Below are 22,231 nucleotides of genomic sequence, written 5' to 3' on the forward strand. Positions count from 1 at the left end.
AGCTTCTAATCAGAGAGAGAGAGAGAGTCCAGCAGCAGACCACAGACCAGCGGCGGCGTATCACCCCCCCCAACTCACCGCCTGCTCCTCAGAGCCTCCCAGCAGACCACGTTCACACTGACCTCCAGCTAATGTTTTTTACTGTTTAAAATGCTAAGACTAGGCTTAATCCCTGTCTGTGAAACTGCCCCATACTGCCCAGATAAGAATTTTTATTTCTTATTTTTATTCAATTATTTATTCTAATTTGCACAGTATTTATATTTTTTAAAACTGAAATGGCATTAAAATGTTGTTTTTTTTTTAGTGTTAGGGTTAAATAAGATATAAAAACAAACAGCTGTGTGTGTGTGTCTAAATGTGTCTTTGTGTAACTCCCAGCTGCTGCCCATGATTCTTGAAGAATTCACATGACGGCATTAGGAGAACCCAATCAATACGTGTCTGCTCATAAATTATGCTGCTTGACATTTGACCCAGGTCTGGTCACACATTCAGCAGAGGTGCTGGACTCTCACAGTAGCCTTGCTCTTTCACCTCACCTCCATTAAACTAGTCTGAGACGTGCTGGAGTAACACAGGAAAAGCTTTCAACAGACCACGGGAAACCTCACATATAGTACATATATATTTATATATTTTAATAAAGCTTCACATGACTTTGAGGTATTATTAAAACCCTAAAATAATACCTTAAATAATATTAGATACAATTTAAACTCTTCTTATTTCATCCTTAGTCTTTGTAAAATGATCAATATTCAGAAACAAAAAAAATCCCTAAGATATTCCCAACTTCAGATCCAGCGTTAACCCCGACGCCCAGCTCTGTTCAAACAGATCTTACACACATTAAAGCCGAGGGCTTCCTCCAGCTGAGCGGTGGAGTATCAGTGCTTTTAAAATGATAAGAGGCCCATTAGGCATGAGCACATAGCAGAGAGATGGGTCATTTGGCCAGCGGAGTGTGAACGATATGAAGTTTTGTAGCGTTAAATACAGTAATCCCCTTGTCTTAATCTGCTTTTTCTGACCTTCTGACCTGACTCCACTGCTACTTAGTCCTCTCCAGAGAGCCACAGCCTCCGCCGGCCATTATATATCTCTGTTTAGCTCAGTGACGAGGAAGAGATGAGCCTTAATCAGTCATGTAATTACACTTCATTTATTCCTGCTGCCAAGCAGATCCAGTGGTTAATGAATAACCACGTCCTATTGACGGCTTTTTAAAGGGCCTGGATGAAAATACCGCTCTCAGTGGAATGTGTGGAGTGTATGTAGGACAGTGTGTAAACTGACCTCTTCCAAATTTAAAATAAACTAACTGTATTTATCAATATATGCAACTATTCAAGTCAACATAAGGGTTTGACAGTCATTATTGCAGCACTGCCCTTTGCTATATTGAAATTATTGAAGTCTGCAACAAGCAAATAATTAAGCATAGTACTAGTGTTTCTGAACAAGGCTATTCCTGAGACAGATAATATTCACAATATTTGCATATTTACTTTACATTGTACTGGCCGACATATAAAATATAAAAAATACAACTAATGCAATATAACTTCCCTAGTGATACACCTATAACTGATACATAATAGAACATATTTACAATATTTACATTTACACAGAAAAAATAACAAAAAAAGCATGTGTACATTAATTCAACTTTCAAAATGTAGCTATAACTAAATATAACTACATAAATACTGTTGTTCTAGCAAAAATGGTACAATAGTATGTGTATGATGGGTATAAGGTTAGGGTTTCTAATATTAAATCCAACAAAAATGTTAAATTTAATATTTGGAACAAAAAAAAAAATCAGATCTAATCCTTTAATCAATATCAAGCATAAAACACAATCTAATGGTTTGCATGTGATGATGCCAATTCGTGTTTTTTTTTCCCAGGGAGTATTTTTAAGCATGACAGACAACGATTTTGAGGCTACACTACTTATAACTCTTAAATCACTGTACACTTAACATGTCACTGTATATTTTACAATTAAATTAATTATAGTACTAATTATTGCCACAAAACACTAGAATCAATCAATCAGTTTTTGCTGTTTTTTGCTGATAAATTAATGGACCAATAGAAATGCTACACAATTACTGAGAGTAAAATAATTTTACATTGACTTCCATTGAAAGTTGTAAAGTTGTTGTTTTGAAGATATAAGGTTCTTGTGTGACATATTATTCATTGGTCACTTGTGACCTCCAGCTCAGATTGCACAGCTCTGTTTTGCAACTTTGCTCTGTCTCAACCATATACTCATCTCTTACACTGCACAACTGCTCACTATACAGCTCTGAAAAAATTAAGAGACCACTTCAGTGTCTGTATCAGTTTCTCTGATTTTGCTATTTATAGGTTTATGTTTAAGTAAAATGAACATTGCTGTTTTATTCTATAAACCACGGACAACATTTCTCCCAAATTCCAAATACAAATATTGTCATTTAGAGCATTTATTTGTAGAAAATGAGAAATGGCTGAAATTTAAAAAACAAAAAAAGATGCAGAGCTTTCAGTCCTTAAGTAATGTAAAGAAGAATGTAAAGTTTTTTAGAAATCAATATTTGGTGGAATAACCGTGGTTTTTAATCACAGTTTTCATTCATTTGGCATGTTCTCCTCCACCAGTCTTACACACTGCTTTTGGATAACTTTATGCCTTTACTCCTGGTGTAAAAATTTAAACAGTTCAGTTTGGTTTGATGGCTTGTGATCATCCATCTTCCTCTTGATTATATTCCAGTGGTTTTTAAATATGGAAAAATGAAAGAAACTCATAATTTTTAAGAGGTCTCTTATTTTTTTCCAGAGCTGTATTTATTGTGTATATATTGTCATAGTAATCTTTACATACTTGATTTTCAAATCTGTATATACAAATTTCAAATGTAATTCATTACTTGATTTATATATTTTTCATTTGATCTTAACATTTTGGGCAGCATTAGGGAGAAAAGTGGGTTAGATTTTTGTGTAGAAACCATAAGTTGGAACAAAAAGCTGTGTTATGTGCAGTTTGCAGGCTGTGTTATGTGGCCAAGCATGTGTCTACATACATATTCTCAAACCTTTGCTTTGACAGGCATTACAGAACAACACTCCCCCTCAACACAACACCCCCACCCACCCCTGTGTGCTGAAGTGTGTGTGTGTTTGTGTCTGTGCATCTGTGTATATGTATACATGCCCTGAGCAGCAGATGTCCCCTGTATGGTCATGTCCCCCTCCACCTCCAAACCTCCCACCCCCCAAAATCTCCATCCCTGCATTCTGCATCTCAGGCGCGGGGTATCAGGCCCGGGCCTCCACCTGATTGCTCCATCCATCTTGATCTGTGCTGCTAAAGCCTCCGTCAGTGGGTAAATTGAATATACTAAGGCCTGTCTGTTGGTGTCTATATTTAATAAAGGCCGCTGATGAGGTGCTGATTTATCGGCCGGCAGTATTCACACTCCATTACAAGGAGATTACACAGCTCGAGAGGGATCAGCCCCGGCAACACAGTAAGGAGATTTCACAATTTAATGGCAAAGAGAAAACAGCAAGCTTCAGCGTGAGGAGGGGTGGTGGTGAGGAGCGGAGAGGGGAACGGGGGTAATCTAGTGGCATGAGGTGTGTGCTTTGATGTGATGGCTCTCAGCTTTGAGAGGAGATCAATTTCCATACCTAAAGTAACAGAGAGGCCTACGGTCAGTAAGCTACGTTACTTAAAGCAGCAGTCACTACGATTATTTTATTTTAAACTGAAAGCAGTGGTATTCCTGAAGGGGGGGAGGGGATAAAATATTCCAATTAACAATATCTGTGTTCTGAGGTGACTGTTCCTGCAACATCTTATACAGCACTGGAGAAAAAATAAGAGTCCACTTAAAAATGATGAGTTTTTTTATTTTAGCAAAATGAAAACCTCTGAAATATAATCAAGAGGAAGATGGATGATCACAAGCCATCAAATCAAACTAAACTGCTTGAATGCTTGCACCAGGAATAAAGGCATAAAGTTAACCAAAAGCAGTGTGTAAGACTGGTGGAGGAGAACATGCCAAAATGCATTAAAACTGTGATTAAAAATCAGGGTTATTCCACCAAATATTGATTTCTGAACTTGTTTTCTTTGCATAATTTAAAGTCTGAAAGCTATGCATGTTTTTTTTATTTCAGGCATTTCTCATTTTCTGCACGTAAATTCTCTAAATGTCTATATATTTATTTTGAATTTGGGAAAAATGTTGTCAGTAGTTTATAGAATAAAACTGTTCATTTGACTGCTAGAGTGGTCTGGTCAGGTTGTTGGATGTAATTGCTCTGTAAATTTTAAAACACAGAATTTCAAACTTCAATTTATTTAATTAACATGCATTAAAAGTACTCTTCCACATGTTTGGTGCAATTACACATTTTTACCAGAGAGGTCTCTAAATCCGCGAACCCCTAAAACATATGGACTGTCGCTTTAAGCTGTTAAAGATTATGCATCTTAAACAGTTGTGGTGCATTTACTCCATTTACACCATAAACAACAGAGCATTCTTAATATAACTTATTAATTAAATTTAATATAAAATTTTAATTTCCACTAGTGCAATACAGCAATAATGTGTTTTTTTTTATCATGAATCAATCATTTGAATCCAATAAATCTAATGTACTACTCTTTCTAGCAAAGTAAATTCATGCAAAATATCAAATGGACGTCTTTTATAACAGGAGAAGCATCACAGGACGAGAATAGCTTCAATGCGGCAGCGGAGAGATCATGTGGGAAACAATTCTGCGGACTCTCTCAGCCCAGAATTCCCTAGTGGAAAAATCCAGCCCTGTGAATCTGGAGCTTGGAAGGCAGGTGACTAGCAGCTGCCTAATGTGATGAAGCAACTGCGTTGCACAAGATGTGGAATGTAAAGCCTTATTCCGACCCACGACATATGACATTCACACAGCCACCACAAAGTGCATTCAGACTTATGACTACTGATGGGCAGATGTGACCTATTGAAGCTCCAGCCTCAAATGTGTTGTTTAAGAGCTGATATGGAGAAGCTGGGAAACTAACAGCCACAACTTATTCATCCTAATGAAATTAGAGACTGGATTAGGCTCACTGTATTTGTATTTGTAGTTGCCAGATTGAAACACCACATTACCAAGCTGGAGACTGTTGGTGCAGAAACGTAAAAAAGGAAAGGAAAAAAATCTAAATAATATTTTTTCAGTTATTTATACAACCTATTTTTTTTTTATCAGATTTAGGCCACACCAGTCTCTCATTAGTGTAATTGGAGCTCCTACTTAATTAACTATATACTCAATAACAATGGTGCTACAACTGATCTTTTGAGTCATGCCATAGAAGAAACACTTCTTGTTTCACATAAAATCATATCTGTAATAGTGGTGTGAGTAGGGTAGTTGGGTAGTAAACCAGTAATACTCTACACCTTTGTATTTACAAATTATTACAATATCTCAAAATGAGAATGGTATTCCAAAACGATGAAAATAGATCATTCATTTATGTGCATGAAGATGGGATGCAGTGGGAACTCACTGATTGCTGATATTATGCTCTGAAAATAGGGTTAAGGTTTTAAATGAAAGGCAACGCAAGGGAACCTAGATTAACCAGTCTGTAAAATGTACTTCTAAATAGCTTAAAAAAAACCTCATAAGATCATTAACTTGACGTTGTGCTGTTCACGAATCGTGCATGATTTGAGATTCTGCCTGTGATGTGGCGTTAAACCTGTTAGCTAATTAATCTAAACCTAGCTGGTTGGTTACAAGTCCAAACACAACAGCTTTTTTGTTACTCAAAGTCCAGTAAATTGACTTTGCTCTGTCACTAAATGGCACTGCCACTATGAACAGGAGATTGCCGGTTCGAATCCTGATCGTGTAGCTTGCCATCGGCTACCGGAGCCCTGAGAGAGCACAATTGGGCTTGCTGTCTTTGGGTGGGTAGATGGCACTCTTTCCCCACATCACTCCAAAGGGAACTAATGTGTTGGAACCGAGTCGCTGCACTTTCCTCCAAATGCCCTGGCTACTTGGCAAAGCTGCATCAGCAGCAGTTTGAAAAGAGGCGGAGGAGGCATGTGCTAGTCTTCACCCTCCTGGTGTTGGGGCATCATTAGTGATAGGGGGAATCCTAATGAGTGGGTTGGGTAATAGGCTGTGTAAATTGGGGAGAAAATGTGGGGAAAAAATTGTATAAAAATGTTACATATATAAAAAAAAAAGTTAAATAAATATGTTCTAGGAACTGGACAGATAAAGCTGTCTATGATGTGTGCACCTGTGCATCTCACCTGAGGATAGATTTTTTGGGGAACTGCTACTGTCTTTCTTACCTGTCTTTCTCTACATCAGTATCTGAGAATCTTCTGCACAGACTGCAGTGCATTGTGTGTAAGGCTGTGAGTTAAGTACAGTGGAGCTTCTGTCACTTGGACACTGTGAAACGTGAGACGAAGGAGAACAAGCAGCTACCGTATGTATGTCAAAGGTCTTTAGCACCTCAGGAGCAAAAAAGCCATCTGTCAACATTTCCCACACATGGGCCTTAATAAGCGCGTCCATGCCAGGCGTCACTCAAACTATTTACAGAGTGTGCTCTCGCTCCGCCAGGCCAGCCTGTGCTGAGCTGTTCAACTCTGGGATTAATTATCAATTAATCAACAGCAACAATGGCTGAGAGCTGACCACACATAGGATATATGGTCATCTAGGATCATTCGGTAATGCTGTGTTCTTAAACTATAGAGGTCTTACTCGCACTTACACAGTGAAGGTGACTTAAGCACAGGCCAGTCCTAAGTATGGATACAGTTGTGCAGGAAAAACTGCATAAAGGAAAGTAATAACACACAAAAAATAATAATTCATGTTACTCCATGTTACTATATATATATATATATATATATATATATATATATATATATATATATATATATATATATATATATATATATACACACATTTTATCAGTACAACATGTCAGATTTATATCTTATATTCATAATTTATTGACTATACATTTTGTATTTTAGATTTTTTTTAACAGAATTAAAAATGAAATCCATAGGGGTGGGCGATATGCCCCCAAAATCATAACTATACTCTTGGCGATATGACAAAACACTGAATTCAAATTGTTAAATTGTATTATTTCATAAGATATGGCACACCCCTAACTGAGGTATTAAAAAAATACAAGAATGTAACAGAAGTCAATGATCCAGAATGTCATGATGTTATTAGTGAACTTCAAATAAGTAAAATGAATAAAACTGGACAGATCCAATCTGTCTCTGATAGATATATAATAGGAAATGAGAACAGTGTGAGTTTTTATTTTGCCAAAAACAGCAAAAATGTAGTACCCTGATGTGATAAATAGTGGTCCATCCATCCATCCATCCATCCATCCATCAATCAATCCATCCATCCATCCATCCATCCAGTACATATTCCTGTGTCGGTGACCCTCCACTTTAGGGTTACTGGTAACGTCACTGGTATTATAAGTAACTCCGCTGACCCACTCAGAGCCAGTAGGCTATATGTGCCGACAAGAATAAACACCACCATTGTCAAAGCCTGTCTCTCAATCAGTCTCAGATTAGTGCTGGAAAGGACCACTCCACTGCAAATTACCGCTCTTTCATAACCCTCTTTCTCAAATGTTATCCTCGCAAAAGGGGCAATGAAAAATCAATTGGGGAAGTTAAGTGCCAATTTTCTTGACATATAAATTGTTACCTTTGGACTTTGGTCATTGGCCATCTGTCAATGTCCTAATCAATGTTCCCCACTTCATAATGAACTGTTAATCTTTTTTAATTCCATTGCCGAAGGGCTGAAAATCTATCAGAATGTAATCAGCAGCTCAGCAGTGAGGATGGCAGTGCCGTGGCCTGAGCAGTGTGTTGGGTTGTGCTAATCTCCAGCTCATGGAACTGATGCAACACTGATATACAAACTCAGGAAAGCAGAATAACAACACTGAGGAGAAGATTACAAGCTGAAAATAATTATGTAATAATTCTACACTTAACTTAAAAAAATTAAATGCCAAATCCACCAATGTGTACAGTTTATTCTACTAGGCCATTATTCTGGGATTTGATGTAAACAGTAGGAGTTCCTAAGCAGTAACAGGGTGTTTGCTGCTGTATTTCCCACAGTCCAGGACTCTCTTAATAAGTAGGACACTGCTCTAAATAAGAAGGAACAGCAACTCTATAATACTGATGTAAGGTCCAAGTAATAAAACATTCATATATTAAGCACATGAAACCCTGGTTGCTACATGGGAATCCAGAACACATTTTTTTTTTACATATTTCTTTTTTCAATGTATTTTAATTGTAACTGTTAAAATAATTTTATGTGCAAGGTCTTCATTGCAATGACATAAAATTTGCTGTTTTTCATAACTGAAAAGAATCAAAGATTGTGAACATTTCTAACTGATATTTTCACTATATTCAAGCAGCATATATGTGTGTGTGTTTGTGGTTTTGTGTGTGTGTGTGTGTGAGAGAGATAGTGGGGATGTTATAGCAGGTCAAGGAATGTTTTGTGTGGCATGCTGAAGGTACTGTGTTATTGGGTCATTAGTGATCCAGCCATGGCTAAGCTCCTTGCTTAAACTCCCTCTGCGCTGACACAGCACTGCAGAGTGTGTGTGTGTGTGTGTGTGTGTGTGTGTGTGTGTGTGTGTGTGTGTGTGTGTTTGTGTGTGTTGTGTGTGTGTGGATGCACGGGGGTCAACATCCCCTTAATCTCCTTACTAGATAACACTTCACCCAGCTTCTGATTATCATCTTTGCCCAAAATCTTAACTGAGTCTTGGGGTATTAGTTCTTTTTCTTGGTGGGTAAGCAATAAGACCTGGTGAGGATAGAGCATTATGTCCATGGCTGCTGGCATGAATTGTGACTTTGCTGAGAAACAGGGATTCTAAAACTGGTTTAGCTAGATTTAGCTTTATATTAGAACATAATATAACTGTGATTGAAGACTAGCTGTTTCCGGTTAAGAGTATGCTGTATGCAATTGGCCACCAGTATGTTTGTGTGTGTGTTGGTTGTATGCTTACTGCAAAGGATTGTATGTAGAGAGTACTGGTTGTGAAGCATCTTTGAGTCTCTTGAAAGGTGCTACATAATGTAACTTCATTTATTAATTCCTAAAAATATCAATTACATAAGACGTTTATTTTAAAATGCACTGAGCTCAGTTCTGTTCATAGAAGTTTTATAAACACATCGACTGTCATCTCCTCGTTAACAACAGGCCTGAAACATCTGCAGCAGGCTGCTTTCCTGTGTAATCTCTTCTAGAACAGAATGTGAGTGACAAAAACCGTTCAGACAATGTGGACTGACCTGGGATATGCTTAGCCCAGCCGATGATGACCACCAGTTCACGGTCAGCCAGGTCACACAGAGTGGTCAGCGCCTTGATGTCACTCTCAGGCATGGTGGGGTCTGGCATGGCATAGATCTTCTCTGGCTCTGCTACCAAAAGGTGGGACACGATCTTTGTCACTGAGGAAGAAGAACATAAAGGAGATAAACATTCTTGTTTACTGAAGTACTTAATAAACCAAATTGTACTTAATAAATAACAATAGAGAAGGTATAAATATAGACACAAAAATTAAAATAAAATACTGTCTGTAACAATACCAGTCAGCCTGCACTGTCTGCACAGTGTATTTCACTACAGGTATACATATCTGTTGATTTTATGAACTATACTGCCATCATGTGTGGTATTGTGTAATTATACCAGGAGTGTGACTATAAATATGAATGGCATATCAGTCAAAATGTTTATTTCAATTACTTTTATTAGAGAACAGTAAAAATGTCTATTATACAGTATGTCAAATGTTTATGGACACCTGTTGCTGACATAGATGTGCAAATGCATACAAACAACTGGAAATAGTTTCTGCAGAAAAGTATTGCCAATAGAATAGGACTCTCTGGTGCAGACTTTAACATAAAATCATTAACATAAAAAGCCTCCAGTATTCATCTGTGGAGCAGTAAAACCGTGTTCAATGGAATGATGGTGGTCCGTCCAATATTTTCGGCTTTTAAGGTCAGAATTTTAAAATGGAGTGATTGTATTGATATTTTAATTACATACAAATACATAATACATATATACATAATTTATTATAACTGTATAATATAGATAACCGATAACCCGTCATTCACAGTTCAGCCCAGTATACAGACAGCAAGACATACTGACTATTGATTCAGACAGGCTTAGGCTCAGACAGACTGAACACTGTTTGCTGCATGTATTCCTGTGAGTTTGGTCTGATGGGAATAAAGGCAGCCAAACAGAAAAAAATCACCTGCTCCAGAAAGTATGTGTTTATTATGTCTGTTCTGTGTGTGTGTGTATGAGCATGTGTGAGTGTGTGTGTCATCTGTGTCTGCTTTTGTAATTCTGTGTGTGTTATGCTGTTTTGCTTAGGGTGAACCGTAGCAGGGCAAAGTGACACGTAAATCTATGCGCATAAGTGTGTTTATGGGTGTGTGTTACACATTCACATTCATATTATTCAGGTGCAAATGTGGTGTTTGTGTGTATTAAGAGTCACAGGGAGCTGATTATACAGTACGAGTAGTCTACTAATTTACTGCAATTTACTGATTATTATTAATATAAACTACTATAATTTTTTTGTTAGTTGGGCCAAGCAACAAAAATGTTTATTGTTTATTATATATGTTATATATTATTACTGCTGTCATACAAAACTCTCCATTTGTTTTCGGATTTACCATTAACACGTGAATTTTACTCATGAATTGACCAAAAGAAATGCCCCAAAATGCCTTGGACTACCACTAAGTTTCAATTTAAAATATTTTTTTCCTAAATTGTCAAACTGAAGAAGGCGTCTGCATATATAACAGAATGCTATTAGAGGTGCAATAAGGGAGAGAGTCAATATTAATACCAATGGAATTTGAATATAAACTTCTTGAAGCTCCTGTAGGTGGCAAGTGTAGGCGGTCCAATATATTGGTCAATACAGTGTAGTTTTAATGGAGTATTTGATTGGGTTTAGCTGAGTTATAATATCAGTCCTGGAGATCTTACATGGTTTCTTAGCTGGAGGTGGCAGTGTGAGGCCCAGGTAAGCACTGTTCTCTGTGTCAATCCTCCTCTTGTACTTTTGCCTGCCTCCTCGCACGCGGTCCAGACGAACACCTGCGAGAACACAGAGACAAAGACAATCAAATAAAACATTAATAAATTCGGCTCTTAAACTTTTGGCTTATTATTGAGTTTTCAAGCCTTTCTAGCAAAAACCCTCCATTCACCATTAAAAGAAATCAGTTATCATAACTTTCATAACTTCAAATAAAATAAAAGGTAAGTCATTGTATGGCCTCAATTATTATCAATTCTTATCACATAGTATATTTTAGAAATTACTATTAATTAGCCAACCATAATGAAACTTGCGTGTGATTCTAGGTAGTTTTGAGGGAAGCCCAATTCTACTAATCAAGGAACCTCCATTTAGCCCTCTCTCTATCTTTCTCTCACACTCTTTTGTAGCACACGCACACACACACGCTTAAAATTCTCTTAGGTAACAGTATCAGAGTGTAAATAAATAATTTCATCTCCTCAAAGGATATTTAAAACCAAAGAAAGACAGAGAGAGAAGCAAACAACTCAGAAACATATACTGACCACTGTGTGTGAGAGTAAAACTAACAGAGAGAAAGAGAACGAGAGAGAGAGAAAGAGAGAACGCGAGAGAGAGAGAGAGAGAGAGAGAGAGAGAGAGAGAGAGAGAGAGAGAGAGAGAGAGAAAGAGAACAGATAGACAAAGTGTCCAGCAGAGGCAGGTTGTGTGTGTGTGTGTGTGTGTGTGTGAGTGTGTGTCACAGCAGTGGCAGTGCTCCATATGTGAGAGCTGAGCTATGTGCTGCTTTTGCTCCACTGTCACACTACAGAGTCTGCATCCCAGCCTGCTGCACAACAAACACATGAATATTTAAACCAGGGTCAATGATCTCACAGACTGGCCCTCTAATTATTTAGCTTTTCAGCAGAGCCGCTGAGCATGCTAACCAGACACTCACTCATTTCAAACACACACACACACACACACAGTGGCAGCAGAGCTCCTACACCACAGCATGGCCAGCCACGCATTTTTCCACGCTGTACTGCAACAGACCGGGTAAGTCCGGGTAAGAGAGTACACACACACACACACACACACACACACACACACACACACACACACACACACACACACTCACTCCAATAAATCAGCTTGGTTTTATTTAACCAACTCCAGCAGGACGAGTGCAGAAGCTTATCAGTGTATTTCTCCCGCTAGGCCTAACCGGCTTCACTTCTGAGCTAATACACTGCAATAAATGCCACAGAGCTCATCACAACATCTGTTATTTATTAGCCAATTATTTGATAAGAATGCTTTTACATTTTTACATTTCACACAATGCAAATGCATAACCTCTAATATCTGTATTATTCATATACAGTTCATTTCAGCTTTGCTTTTCTGCAGGGAAAAAAAAACAGCACATTAAGTTTGTTCTGTTTATGTAGATAAATTATATAGAAATATGATCCTGAAGTCTAGAGCACCATCACATCTCTAAATAAAACAATATATATATATATACTATACTAATAATATATTATTTTATAAAACTTACACGAAAAAAAAAAATCTATCCCCTAACAACTTGCCAGCTTAACATGAGAAGAAAAACGTTTAATGTAAACATTTTCAATGTATTAATATTTACTTTCTAATTAATTTAGGAGAATTTTAATTTGTCCATCTAACATTAAATTAAACATGTGTCAGTTTTACAGTAACATCAAAAAAGTTCAAATGCAAAAAGCAAAAATGGAGATTTTATAACAATTATCACAAGAGGCATAAACGAAATCGAAATTCTCCACAATTACCTATATTATGCATTTTTTGGTTTCTTAAGATTAATTTAATAATCAGATTTATTTAAGATGCATTATTTATTTATATGTTATACATAATTTTTACGAATATGCTTTTTCATAGAGTACACAGCTTTTTATTTTTTTCCTCTTCCTGTACATTTGCCATTTACACTTCAAAAATTTGTCAGTCGTTCAAAAACAATTTATCTGTTTTTTTACTTTTCAGCATATTTTAAATCTGACTGTTGTTCAATTTAAAAACAGTATATTGCACTGTAATTAACAATGATAATGAAATATATAACTTTACATAAAAATACAGCCGCATACACCTGTAGTGTCTGAGGGCTGAGGTTGTGTAGACACAGCTCTGTGTTTTAAAGCACAGCCTCGCTAGTTGAAATTCTCAGCTGTTGAACAGGGGAGCACTTGCTAAGTGATTTCATTACATTAGAAGTACAGAAGCTGAGGCAAATAAGGCTGAAGTGTTTTTACTGAAAATTACACTAATATCTTTTCCTTAAAAAAACGACATGCGTGGAACTCGAGAGAGCAGACGAGAGGAGAGGGAGGAAGATGAAAAAAAAAAGGATTAAAAAAAGTCTCACAATGACTCAAAAAAACAAATGTAGGGAAAATACACAAAATCATCAAAAGCCTATAATAGCTCCTCTGTTTATAATTTGTGCAAAAATGCACAATTTGTTACCTTCAAACCTTTCAAACAACCCCACAAATTCATCAGTCACTTAGCTTTCCTAATGAATTCAGAACAATAACACGCACAACAAAGAGCAGCTCAAACAAACTGCATTATCGTTCTACCAGAGGAATGAGATTTCTGCTTCTTATATAAATTATTTGATTCCCTAGAAACAGAAATCTGATTAGGATTGTCTTTCAATTTCCTGACACTGACAACCCACTAACCTAATTACCCACTGGTCCCTGTGGTCCCTCCCTTCCTAGCAAACACTGGGAGATCATTTGATGGTTGTTAAATCGCAGTAAAAATCTCATTTCTCCTAACTGCAACTTTAATTTCACTTCAGATAATCGTGGAGACAAGCAGCAAACAGTGAGAATTAAAAGCATTTGCATATCACAGTACATCTGTATTTCAGAGCGGAACACGCCGGCACATGCTGGCACTGTTCCACTAAAATCTGATATATGAAGCCCTATGTTTCTGCTGTAATATGGGGAATATAATTTTTCCTACAGCAAATATTTAGCTTCATGTTGGTGACCTGCAGCTGAGTTTGCTGCAGTCATGTTCTTCAGGCTCTTCTGTTGGTGGAAAATTCTGGTGTGTTAATGTGTTAATTCTGGTGTCATCACATTCTACTGTTTCTTCCCGTTCCCCCTGTAGCCCCCGAGCGGGACTCGTGAAGTGAGAAGTGCATTGTGGGTCCATTTCTCTCTCTCTGTCACATGTTAGTGTCAGCGATGGCAAAGCCGATCCGAAGATTCCGAGGTACATGGGTGCCTGTTTTAATTAGAACAGTGCCTGCCATAATTAACAGATGCTGACAGGAATTAAAGCTTGGCACTAGCCAGTCTCCCGTACACTCAGAGAGGGTCAGGGCGAGAGAGGGATAGAGAGAGAGAGAAAGAAAGAGTGAGAGGAGGAGAGCTCTCTCAAGGAGTTAATGGAAAAATAGTGACATATCATGGGACTGTCACAACGTCATATATATACTTCTCTGAAGTAATATAATAAGAAATAAATGGCCCATCCACACATATCTGGATATATTTGTAAACACAGATTTCGTGAGATTTGGCCTTCCATCCATATAAAAATGCAAGATTTGTTCAGAAACACTGTCCAAGGTAAAAGCTATGTTTTCAGTATTGATGTGTGAACAGGTAAATTTAACATTTTTGCATGAGCAGTGAGCATCACACCAAGTGCATGTTTCTGGCTGAATATATATAAGGTATAAAACTACAACCTCTATACAGAGATTTTAGCACTAGATTTCAGATTTTTACATATGAATAAATGTAAATACTCTGCTATTACAGATAAATAACACTCTTTTTTTATAGGCAGATATATAATGTTATGTATAGAATCTGTAATTCCATGACTTGCATAGTACACTACTAAGAAAGTAGTATGTAATTTGGAATTGACTTAATCAAATCTCAGTATTTTCTTTGTTCCCTTATTTTTGGTGCAGTGATGTGTCTCTTTGTGAGGTACTATCATCCCCCAACATGGCTAGCATGCTCGTGTTGCCATTTTTTGTCCCTGTGTGGCCACAAAATTTTTCAAAAATGGAGGGAGGGAAATCTCTGTTTTTAAACCTATCTAGACACATGTGGTCATAGCTAAGAGAATATGACATTAAAAATGCAGTTCTAGTGCAAAACATAAATCAGAGCAAAAACAAATTTACAGTTTGATACTTTCTTTTTAGCTTCTAATAAGCTCCCAGTCATGCCTTACAGCAACAAACAAGATGACAGATTAGCATTTTTTCAGTATATCAGCAAATCAGCACTATTCCCGAGTTAGTAAATTTTTTTTAAAGCAAGACAGTAAAGAAAGTCATAAGCAGAACATGTTTGGCACCAGACATTACCATCGCAATGCCATTATGTGACTTTATCCAATTGCTAGCAGTTACTGCACCCCTTCATATAGCATGTGAGAGAGAATGGGAGTCAGGGCCTTGATGACACACTAAAATCCAAATGAGGAACTGAGTATGTCACACTCGGAGTGCTTCTGAAGTACACTTCCAAGAGTTCCTCAAGCATTGCTTCACAGGGATGAAACTACGGTCACTACGAGCTTAATCAACAGACATACGCATGTGTGTGTGCGCGAGTGTGTTTTACAGCTCTGACCGCTGCTGCTGGTGTGGAGAAGATAGCGGTTGGCTCTCGGGTGTCAGCTCTTCAAAGCGAGTGGGGTGCCGGTGGAGAGAGAGAGGGCTCAGGGCCAAAGCGGCTGGCATTTGCGTGGGGATTAGCCCTGGGCCTGAGGCTGCGCAGGGGCCAGCTGACCCCGGGCTCCTCTTTCTCTCCAAAAACAATAATAATCCTCCTCCGAGCACGGCCCCTACAAAAGGGCCTGTCCCCACTCACTTTGTGAGGGTCGGGCCGGCAGGGCCAGGGAGGGCTGGCGGGGACCCTTATTTTTGGTTCTCTCACCTGTTCTGGGTGCCTGTCCCTTGGGAGAGGGGAAAGTGTCAGCATGGCTGGGATGGTTGGCAGTGCCAAGGGGAGCTTAAGCGGACTTGTTTTTAGCTGGGAAAAGCACAGGGCCGTGTCCCAGGGCCACGGCGAACCCTGCCTTTCATGGTTGCCGCCACTAACCCCCCCGTCAGCACTATTTCACAGGGCCGCTGTCTGGCAGAGCCTCATGCCTGCAAGTGTGTCGAGGCATTCATCCTCACGAGCGGTGACGAGAGAAGGGAAATGTTAGCGGTTCTCCCACCAACCCATGAAAGATCTGAGCCATAGCAGATTCTGCACCCTTCAGTAGAAGGGTGTCTAAGTTAAGCTTTACAGACTAGTTGACAGTGGAGATCCCTGCTCTAGTAGGTCAATGGTCTGCAATGGATATGAATGAAGCTTCATCCACATTTCATAGTCACAAGTGCACTAGGTAGAACTGTTTTACCTAATGGCACAGTTACGCTGCTCTGAATATACCTTCTAATTTCACTTGATCATTCCCTACTGAATTCAAAGTCTGCCTGAGCATCATCTCTTTGATTTTCACTGCATGGGCTTGGGCTGTGGATGGGCAGTCGGTCCGTCATGTGTCGGTCTCCCAGTAGAGATGATATACAATGTGCAAGACCAAATGAAGAAGTGGGCCACGCTGCCCGGCCCTCTACCCACCCTGGTGGAAAACACGTGTTCTCGCTGTTGTAATCCTCTCACCTGTTAGGCTGAGGAACAGGCTGGCCTCCAGGGAACTGGCTGCCAGACAGACAGTTCACACACTCATCCACGTTTCTTTAAGCACAGGGACAGAAGGTGCTGCAGAAGCTTCACAGCACCTTCTCTTCCGGCTCCTTCAGGATGGCTACAATAATACCTTTACTGATAGGAAACATGCTACGATGTATTACCACTGGGAGCAAGGAGTCAGGTCATTTTTTGACCAGTATGTTGGCAGACAGGACGAAAGCCAATACTTAGTCATGCTTTCTTAAGGTTCGAGTTGCACGGCAGGGTATGTGATTCTGTACCTCCTCTTCCACTGCCACTAGCAGTGAGTGGAATAAGGCAGTTCTGACCACTGCCTTCTGTTGCAGACCAAATTAGAAAATTAGCTGGTCTGCTTGGATGCAGCGAACTATCAGTTTGGGCAATTTCCTCAGTGAGTGCCTTATTGTGCCATACGCTGAGTAGCTTGTCTCACTCACTAGGCAGCTTGATACAGTTTCCAGAGCATAGCTTCCTGATAATGTGGACCTTATAGAGCTCGGCAGAATGTGACTCTTGGCCACAGAGTGGCAGGGGCAGTTCCAAGAAGAGCTGAATCTATTCTATAACAATCGTGTCCCATGTGCTGGTGGAAATAGCACCACTCCTTGGAATGGTGCATGGACCAACCTTTGGTGAGATATCCTGTTTTGCTTCCATGTGCGCCTTAAAAGATGTGCCAGGGAATTACTTGATGTAGGCTCTGAAACTCTGCAATTTGCTTCTGTTAGCAAGCCTCAATTAAAAAAGAGGCTACAAAAGCCTCAATGCTGCTCCATCAATAATCTATTTTCAGGCATTGTGACTGAATGCATTATTGTATGTATGTGATGTGAAAGCTCCAGAGAGAGTTCACTCTACTAGAAGACTCTAACGATACGATACAGACACTGCAAACAGTCACTCACCAGCTTTCAACTATCTTTAAAAGGCCTCTACTTACATGCCTGCTGATTTCACAGTAAACAGTGGCGCTTCTCCTCATTAATATGGTCTTTGCTAATAATCAGCACTTAATTTTTATGGTAATCAGCAGTGTTCTGCACATTATAAATGCCTACTCTGGCTATATTAACTCTAGTAATCTTCTTTTCCCATCGCAACGCCATGCCATTGTGATCTTAGTTGTAACAAATTGTGTATAAAATCTCAACATACGTACATCCCTGCTGTTTTGCTGTGTAACATTACTGCATCATGTAAGTCATGCTCCGGATGTCCACAGGCCGTGTGGATAAAAGAGTCGCCAGTGAGTTAAAGAGCAGTAGCCATTGGATTACATCAGTGTAATCTCTCAATAGTATCTGTTCCTATCCTCTCAGCTCCGATCCTCTTCCATTGATCAGAGGAAAAAAACCTGTAGTCCCTGACATTTGAGTCCCTCTATTGATCACTTCCTCTTTTATACAGACGGGGGGAAATGAAGCAATTTCACAGGAGTTTCAGGCCAACTTCTGTTGCATATCTTTCATCCGAGAACAGCAGGCCCATTACACTGTCTGGCATTTCTGGGTATGTACCAAAACACTGACAAATATGGGTATATCACCCTATGCAGAAAATGATTATTGTATTATTTTTCGAAATGATGCAAACTTTCGAGCTTTTTTTATTTACTTAAAACTTTGCAAGAAATTAGGCTTTCTTTATGAAAAATATTATGATGTTAAGTTTACAAAATTCAACACCCCAGGAACAGATCTAAATGAGCTGATCAATCTCAGCCGCCATCAAAGGCACTGTTAAAACATACACAGATCAAGTGTAACATTCTGATTCTCTATTGAGCCGATCATATAAAAGCACTTTACTCCTGTATCTGTTTCTTCGTATTTTATTATCGTTATCCTTTCACCTTGTTTTTCAATAATCAGGACCCCACTACAGGACCACCACAGAGCAGCTCTTAATTAATTGGGTGGGGGGTCATTATTGAGTGGTGTTTAGTGTTAGTACAGTATGTGTTGTGCTGTTAAGTGCAGTTGGAGTTTTAAATCATAGAGCTACAAAGTGTTCCTACATGTTCAGTGGAGGTGATGAAATGGATCATGGGTGTAGAAACAAGCAGGTGGTCATAATGTTATGCTTGATCTAGGTACATTTGCGGGAGCGTGTGACATAATCCTTGGCATCAGAGCCATGTTCATGTTAAGAGGACAATTAACTAGAATGGAAAGTTTGCGATGGTCTGCGCTGCACCTTCTCCGCGCTGTAAAGTTATAATTAGGGTGGATGGTTTCCATTCACTGCGTGACCTTTCCTCTTCTAACCGAGCGCGACGACTGGCCTCAGCTTGAGTGTGACTGGAGGCGGGCGGCCTTCTCCCGAGCTGAGACACAGTTACCACGAGACAGGCGGGAGAGTTTTAGAGACAGAGAGAGAGGGAGATGGACACGGCTCCCTGTGTTTTGTTCTCTTCTCCTTGAAAGGCCTGATTGATTTCGCGCTCACGTAGCGTAGGCAGGGAGACAGACGCCCGACCTTGCGTTGAGGAGAGATACCAAATGCAGACCGAGATGCCTTTCACGTCTTCATATTCATTTGCAAAATGTATTGAATTATTTTGATAGTGTTTGGAAATGGTAGGTGAAGGTGAAAGTGTGGAGTGCCCGGTGTGGAGTGCTGGGATAGTCCTGTCATGAAGCTTAAGAGCCTCGTGTGTTAAATGCTAAGCAGCACGTGCTACTGGTCACATTCATAACTAATAAAAGGGAGCACGGAGGACACTCGGTAAGTGAAGACACATTGAAGGAGGACATAGGTATATGCAAGCAAAATGAAGGCAGGATGGGGGACACGACCTTTTTCTAAATAGTGCAGGACTAGAGGAGAATTAGAGAGGTGCGCTGCATTCTATACAGCAATGTTCTCTGGCACGCCACCCTGGGTCGTATAAATCACCCACTTAAAAGGCTTCTATTAGCTCATGTGGTAACGTCTGACACATTTAGACATCTATGTCTGGGGGGCAATAAACTATTCTGAGCACTGTTTGGGGTGCATTTGTGAAGAAATGTGATGGAGCATTAATACACACCTGGAAAATGTAATGTAAAGGATTATATATGTGCAGTTCATACTGGTCAGCTGGTGATTTATACAAGTGTGAACTAATATCTCGTCGCTTGGGTCATCATTTTTGCTGTTTTAATAAAATTTAAATCTAGCAATAACTCTTTATATTTCTGCGTGATTTGCTGATCCAAACTGAGTTGGAATTAATCCACGAAGATTTGAATACCTCAAGACTTGAAGATTTGAAGACAACCCCTTGCGCACTCTCCTTACTGCATTAATTACATCCATTACACCTGGTAATACACACCTGAAAAATGTACTAAACTAATTAAACTATTATACTGTATGTACATTTTATGCAGATCAGTTGGATATTTAATGTAATTTGGGTCTTTATATTTGAGTTTTTCTCTAGTTTTTGACATAAGTAGAGTCTAGCAGATGATCTTTTTATTTTTAATAATATTTTATTGAAGCTTAACACGTATGCACTAATATATTGTACCCTGAGTCGTCATGTTTGTGTTTTTCACTTTTTAGACACAATTAGAATCCAGCTGTTGAAGTTTATATCTTTAAATCTAGCAGAGGATATTTTTATTTTTATTAATATTTCATATAAACTCAATAAGTATGCACTGATTTACTGCACCCTGGGTTGTCATGTTTGCGTTTTTTCCCCTTTTTTCTTTTTTTACATTTTTACACAATTTGAGTCTAGCAGCTGGTCTTTATATTCTCTTGTAATGTCTTGTTGAGTGCACTAATCAATATGCTTCAAACTGACTTGAAATTAAATCTTTTACACTGACTTCCAGAGAAGAAACCATTTTATTTCTCCTGTAAAGTAGCTATTTAAAGATTTAAAGACAAGGCTGTGTAAAAGTGGATCCTTTGTGAATCCTTGTTCATTGTTCTCTTCACATCTATTTGAATAATAAGACATTTTAATATCTTTTTTTAAACACTTTCTATAATTTTGTATTCAATGCAAAGGTTTTACATCTAACATGATTCAGAAATATACTATAAATAACTGAAACAATGCTTTATGATATGAACATGAATTCTTTCATCATGCTATGATACGCAGTAGCACGCAATGGCGTAGTCCACTGGCCCCCTACTCTCTTGTTTAAGCTAAGCTTCATTTTTGCCCTGACACTGGTGATTCATTTATGACCATCTCTCCCTATTTTCTAGTCTCTTATTCCTCTAGATAATATATTTCCATTAATTTTTCATCAGCTAGTAATGCGATTACTCCCTCATTCTCCCTCTCTCTCTCTCACTCTCCCTCCCTCTATCTCAACATGCAGTTGAGAGATTCCGTTACCTCACTTAGCTCCATATAGATTGCTCTCTGCTGCTTTGAGGAAGAGCCTTTTAGAGACACAAAATGGATGGACTGGATGTACTATAGACCACTACAGATATTCTATTCACCTGTTCTAAATGCATGCATGTAGCACTTCCTATACACAGACTGATTACTGTTACTGCATGGTAGAGTGTGTAGAGTGTGTTCTGTAATGCTCTTTCTACACCCACTATTAAAAAAAGGCAGGAAAGGATACAGGCATGTTGTTGCTGTATTGCAAAAAATGTATCGCTATTTTTTACTTTCTGACCAAAATTAGCTTAAGTTATTTTTAAACTGTGTTCAAATCAGAATGCATGGACCAATAGAAATGATCCAAAATGACTTGAAGGTTTTCCTCGTTATAAAATTTTGGCATTTAAAAGATATAAGGTTTTTGCATGAGTGAGACAATATATAAACATATCTAGAAACTAGAGAGGATTAGAACTTATTGCGTCTTCTATTACAGGAAATCTTTTTCTGCTGGAGAACACGAGTCTTATTTACACATATGCATATATTTATTTGTTTGGGTGTGTGTTTTTTTCAGATGATCATTCACTTTATTTAAGGACAAATATCTGGTACAGCTACATCATGTATGTAAAAGAATAACTGAATAGGCCAATAAAAACACTGCAAAACAAATTGGAATAGAATTTCCACTTTCCATTGACTTCCATTGAAAGTTATGGACTATTCATTTGCTTGTCAAGTTTGCATTTTACAGATTATGTGCAATGTAGCTACCTACATCATTAAATAAATAAATAAAAAATTCAGATGAATGGAATTTCTTCATCTGTCAAGTAGCAATTTTAAAAATACAATGTTTTTGCATTATAGCACTAATATGTATGGTAGCAATGAGATATA

The 22,231-nt window shown here is 38.5% G+C and overlaps 1 protein-coding gene across 9 annotated transcripts in view; it reads right to left on the minus strand.

The window, feature by feature from the left end:
- Window positions 1-22,231, minus strand: part of esrrb (estrogen-related receptor beta) — a 138,569-nt gene that overhangs the window by 14,045 nt on the left and 102,293 nt on the right. For all 9 annotated transcript variants that reach the window (XM_015607900.3, XM_049463682.1, XM_022673106.2 and 6 more), the window contains 2 exons: window positions 11,167-11,277; window positions 9,423-9,584 (listed from right to left, as the gene is read on the minus strand). In XM_015607900.3, coding sequence (XP_015463386.1) covers window positions 9,423-9,584; window positions 11,167-11,277 — 273 coding nt within the window. The remainder of the gene's footprint in view (window positions 1-9,422; window positions 9,585-11,166; window positions 11,278-22,231) is intronic.

The sequence above is a fragment of the Astyanax mexicanus genome, chromosome 14, assembly GCF_023375975.1.
Source record: "Astyanax mexicanus isolate ESR-SI-001 chromosome 14, AstMex3_surface, whole genome shotgun sequence".
Lineage (NCBI taxonomy): Eukaryota > Metazoa > Chordata > Actinopteri > Characiformes > Acestrorhamphidae > Astyanax > Astyanax mexicanus.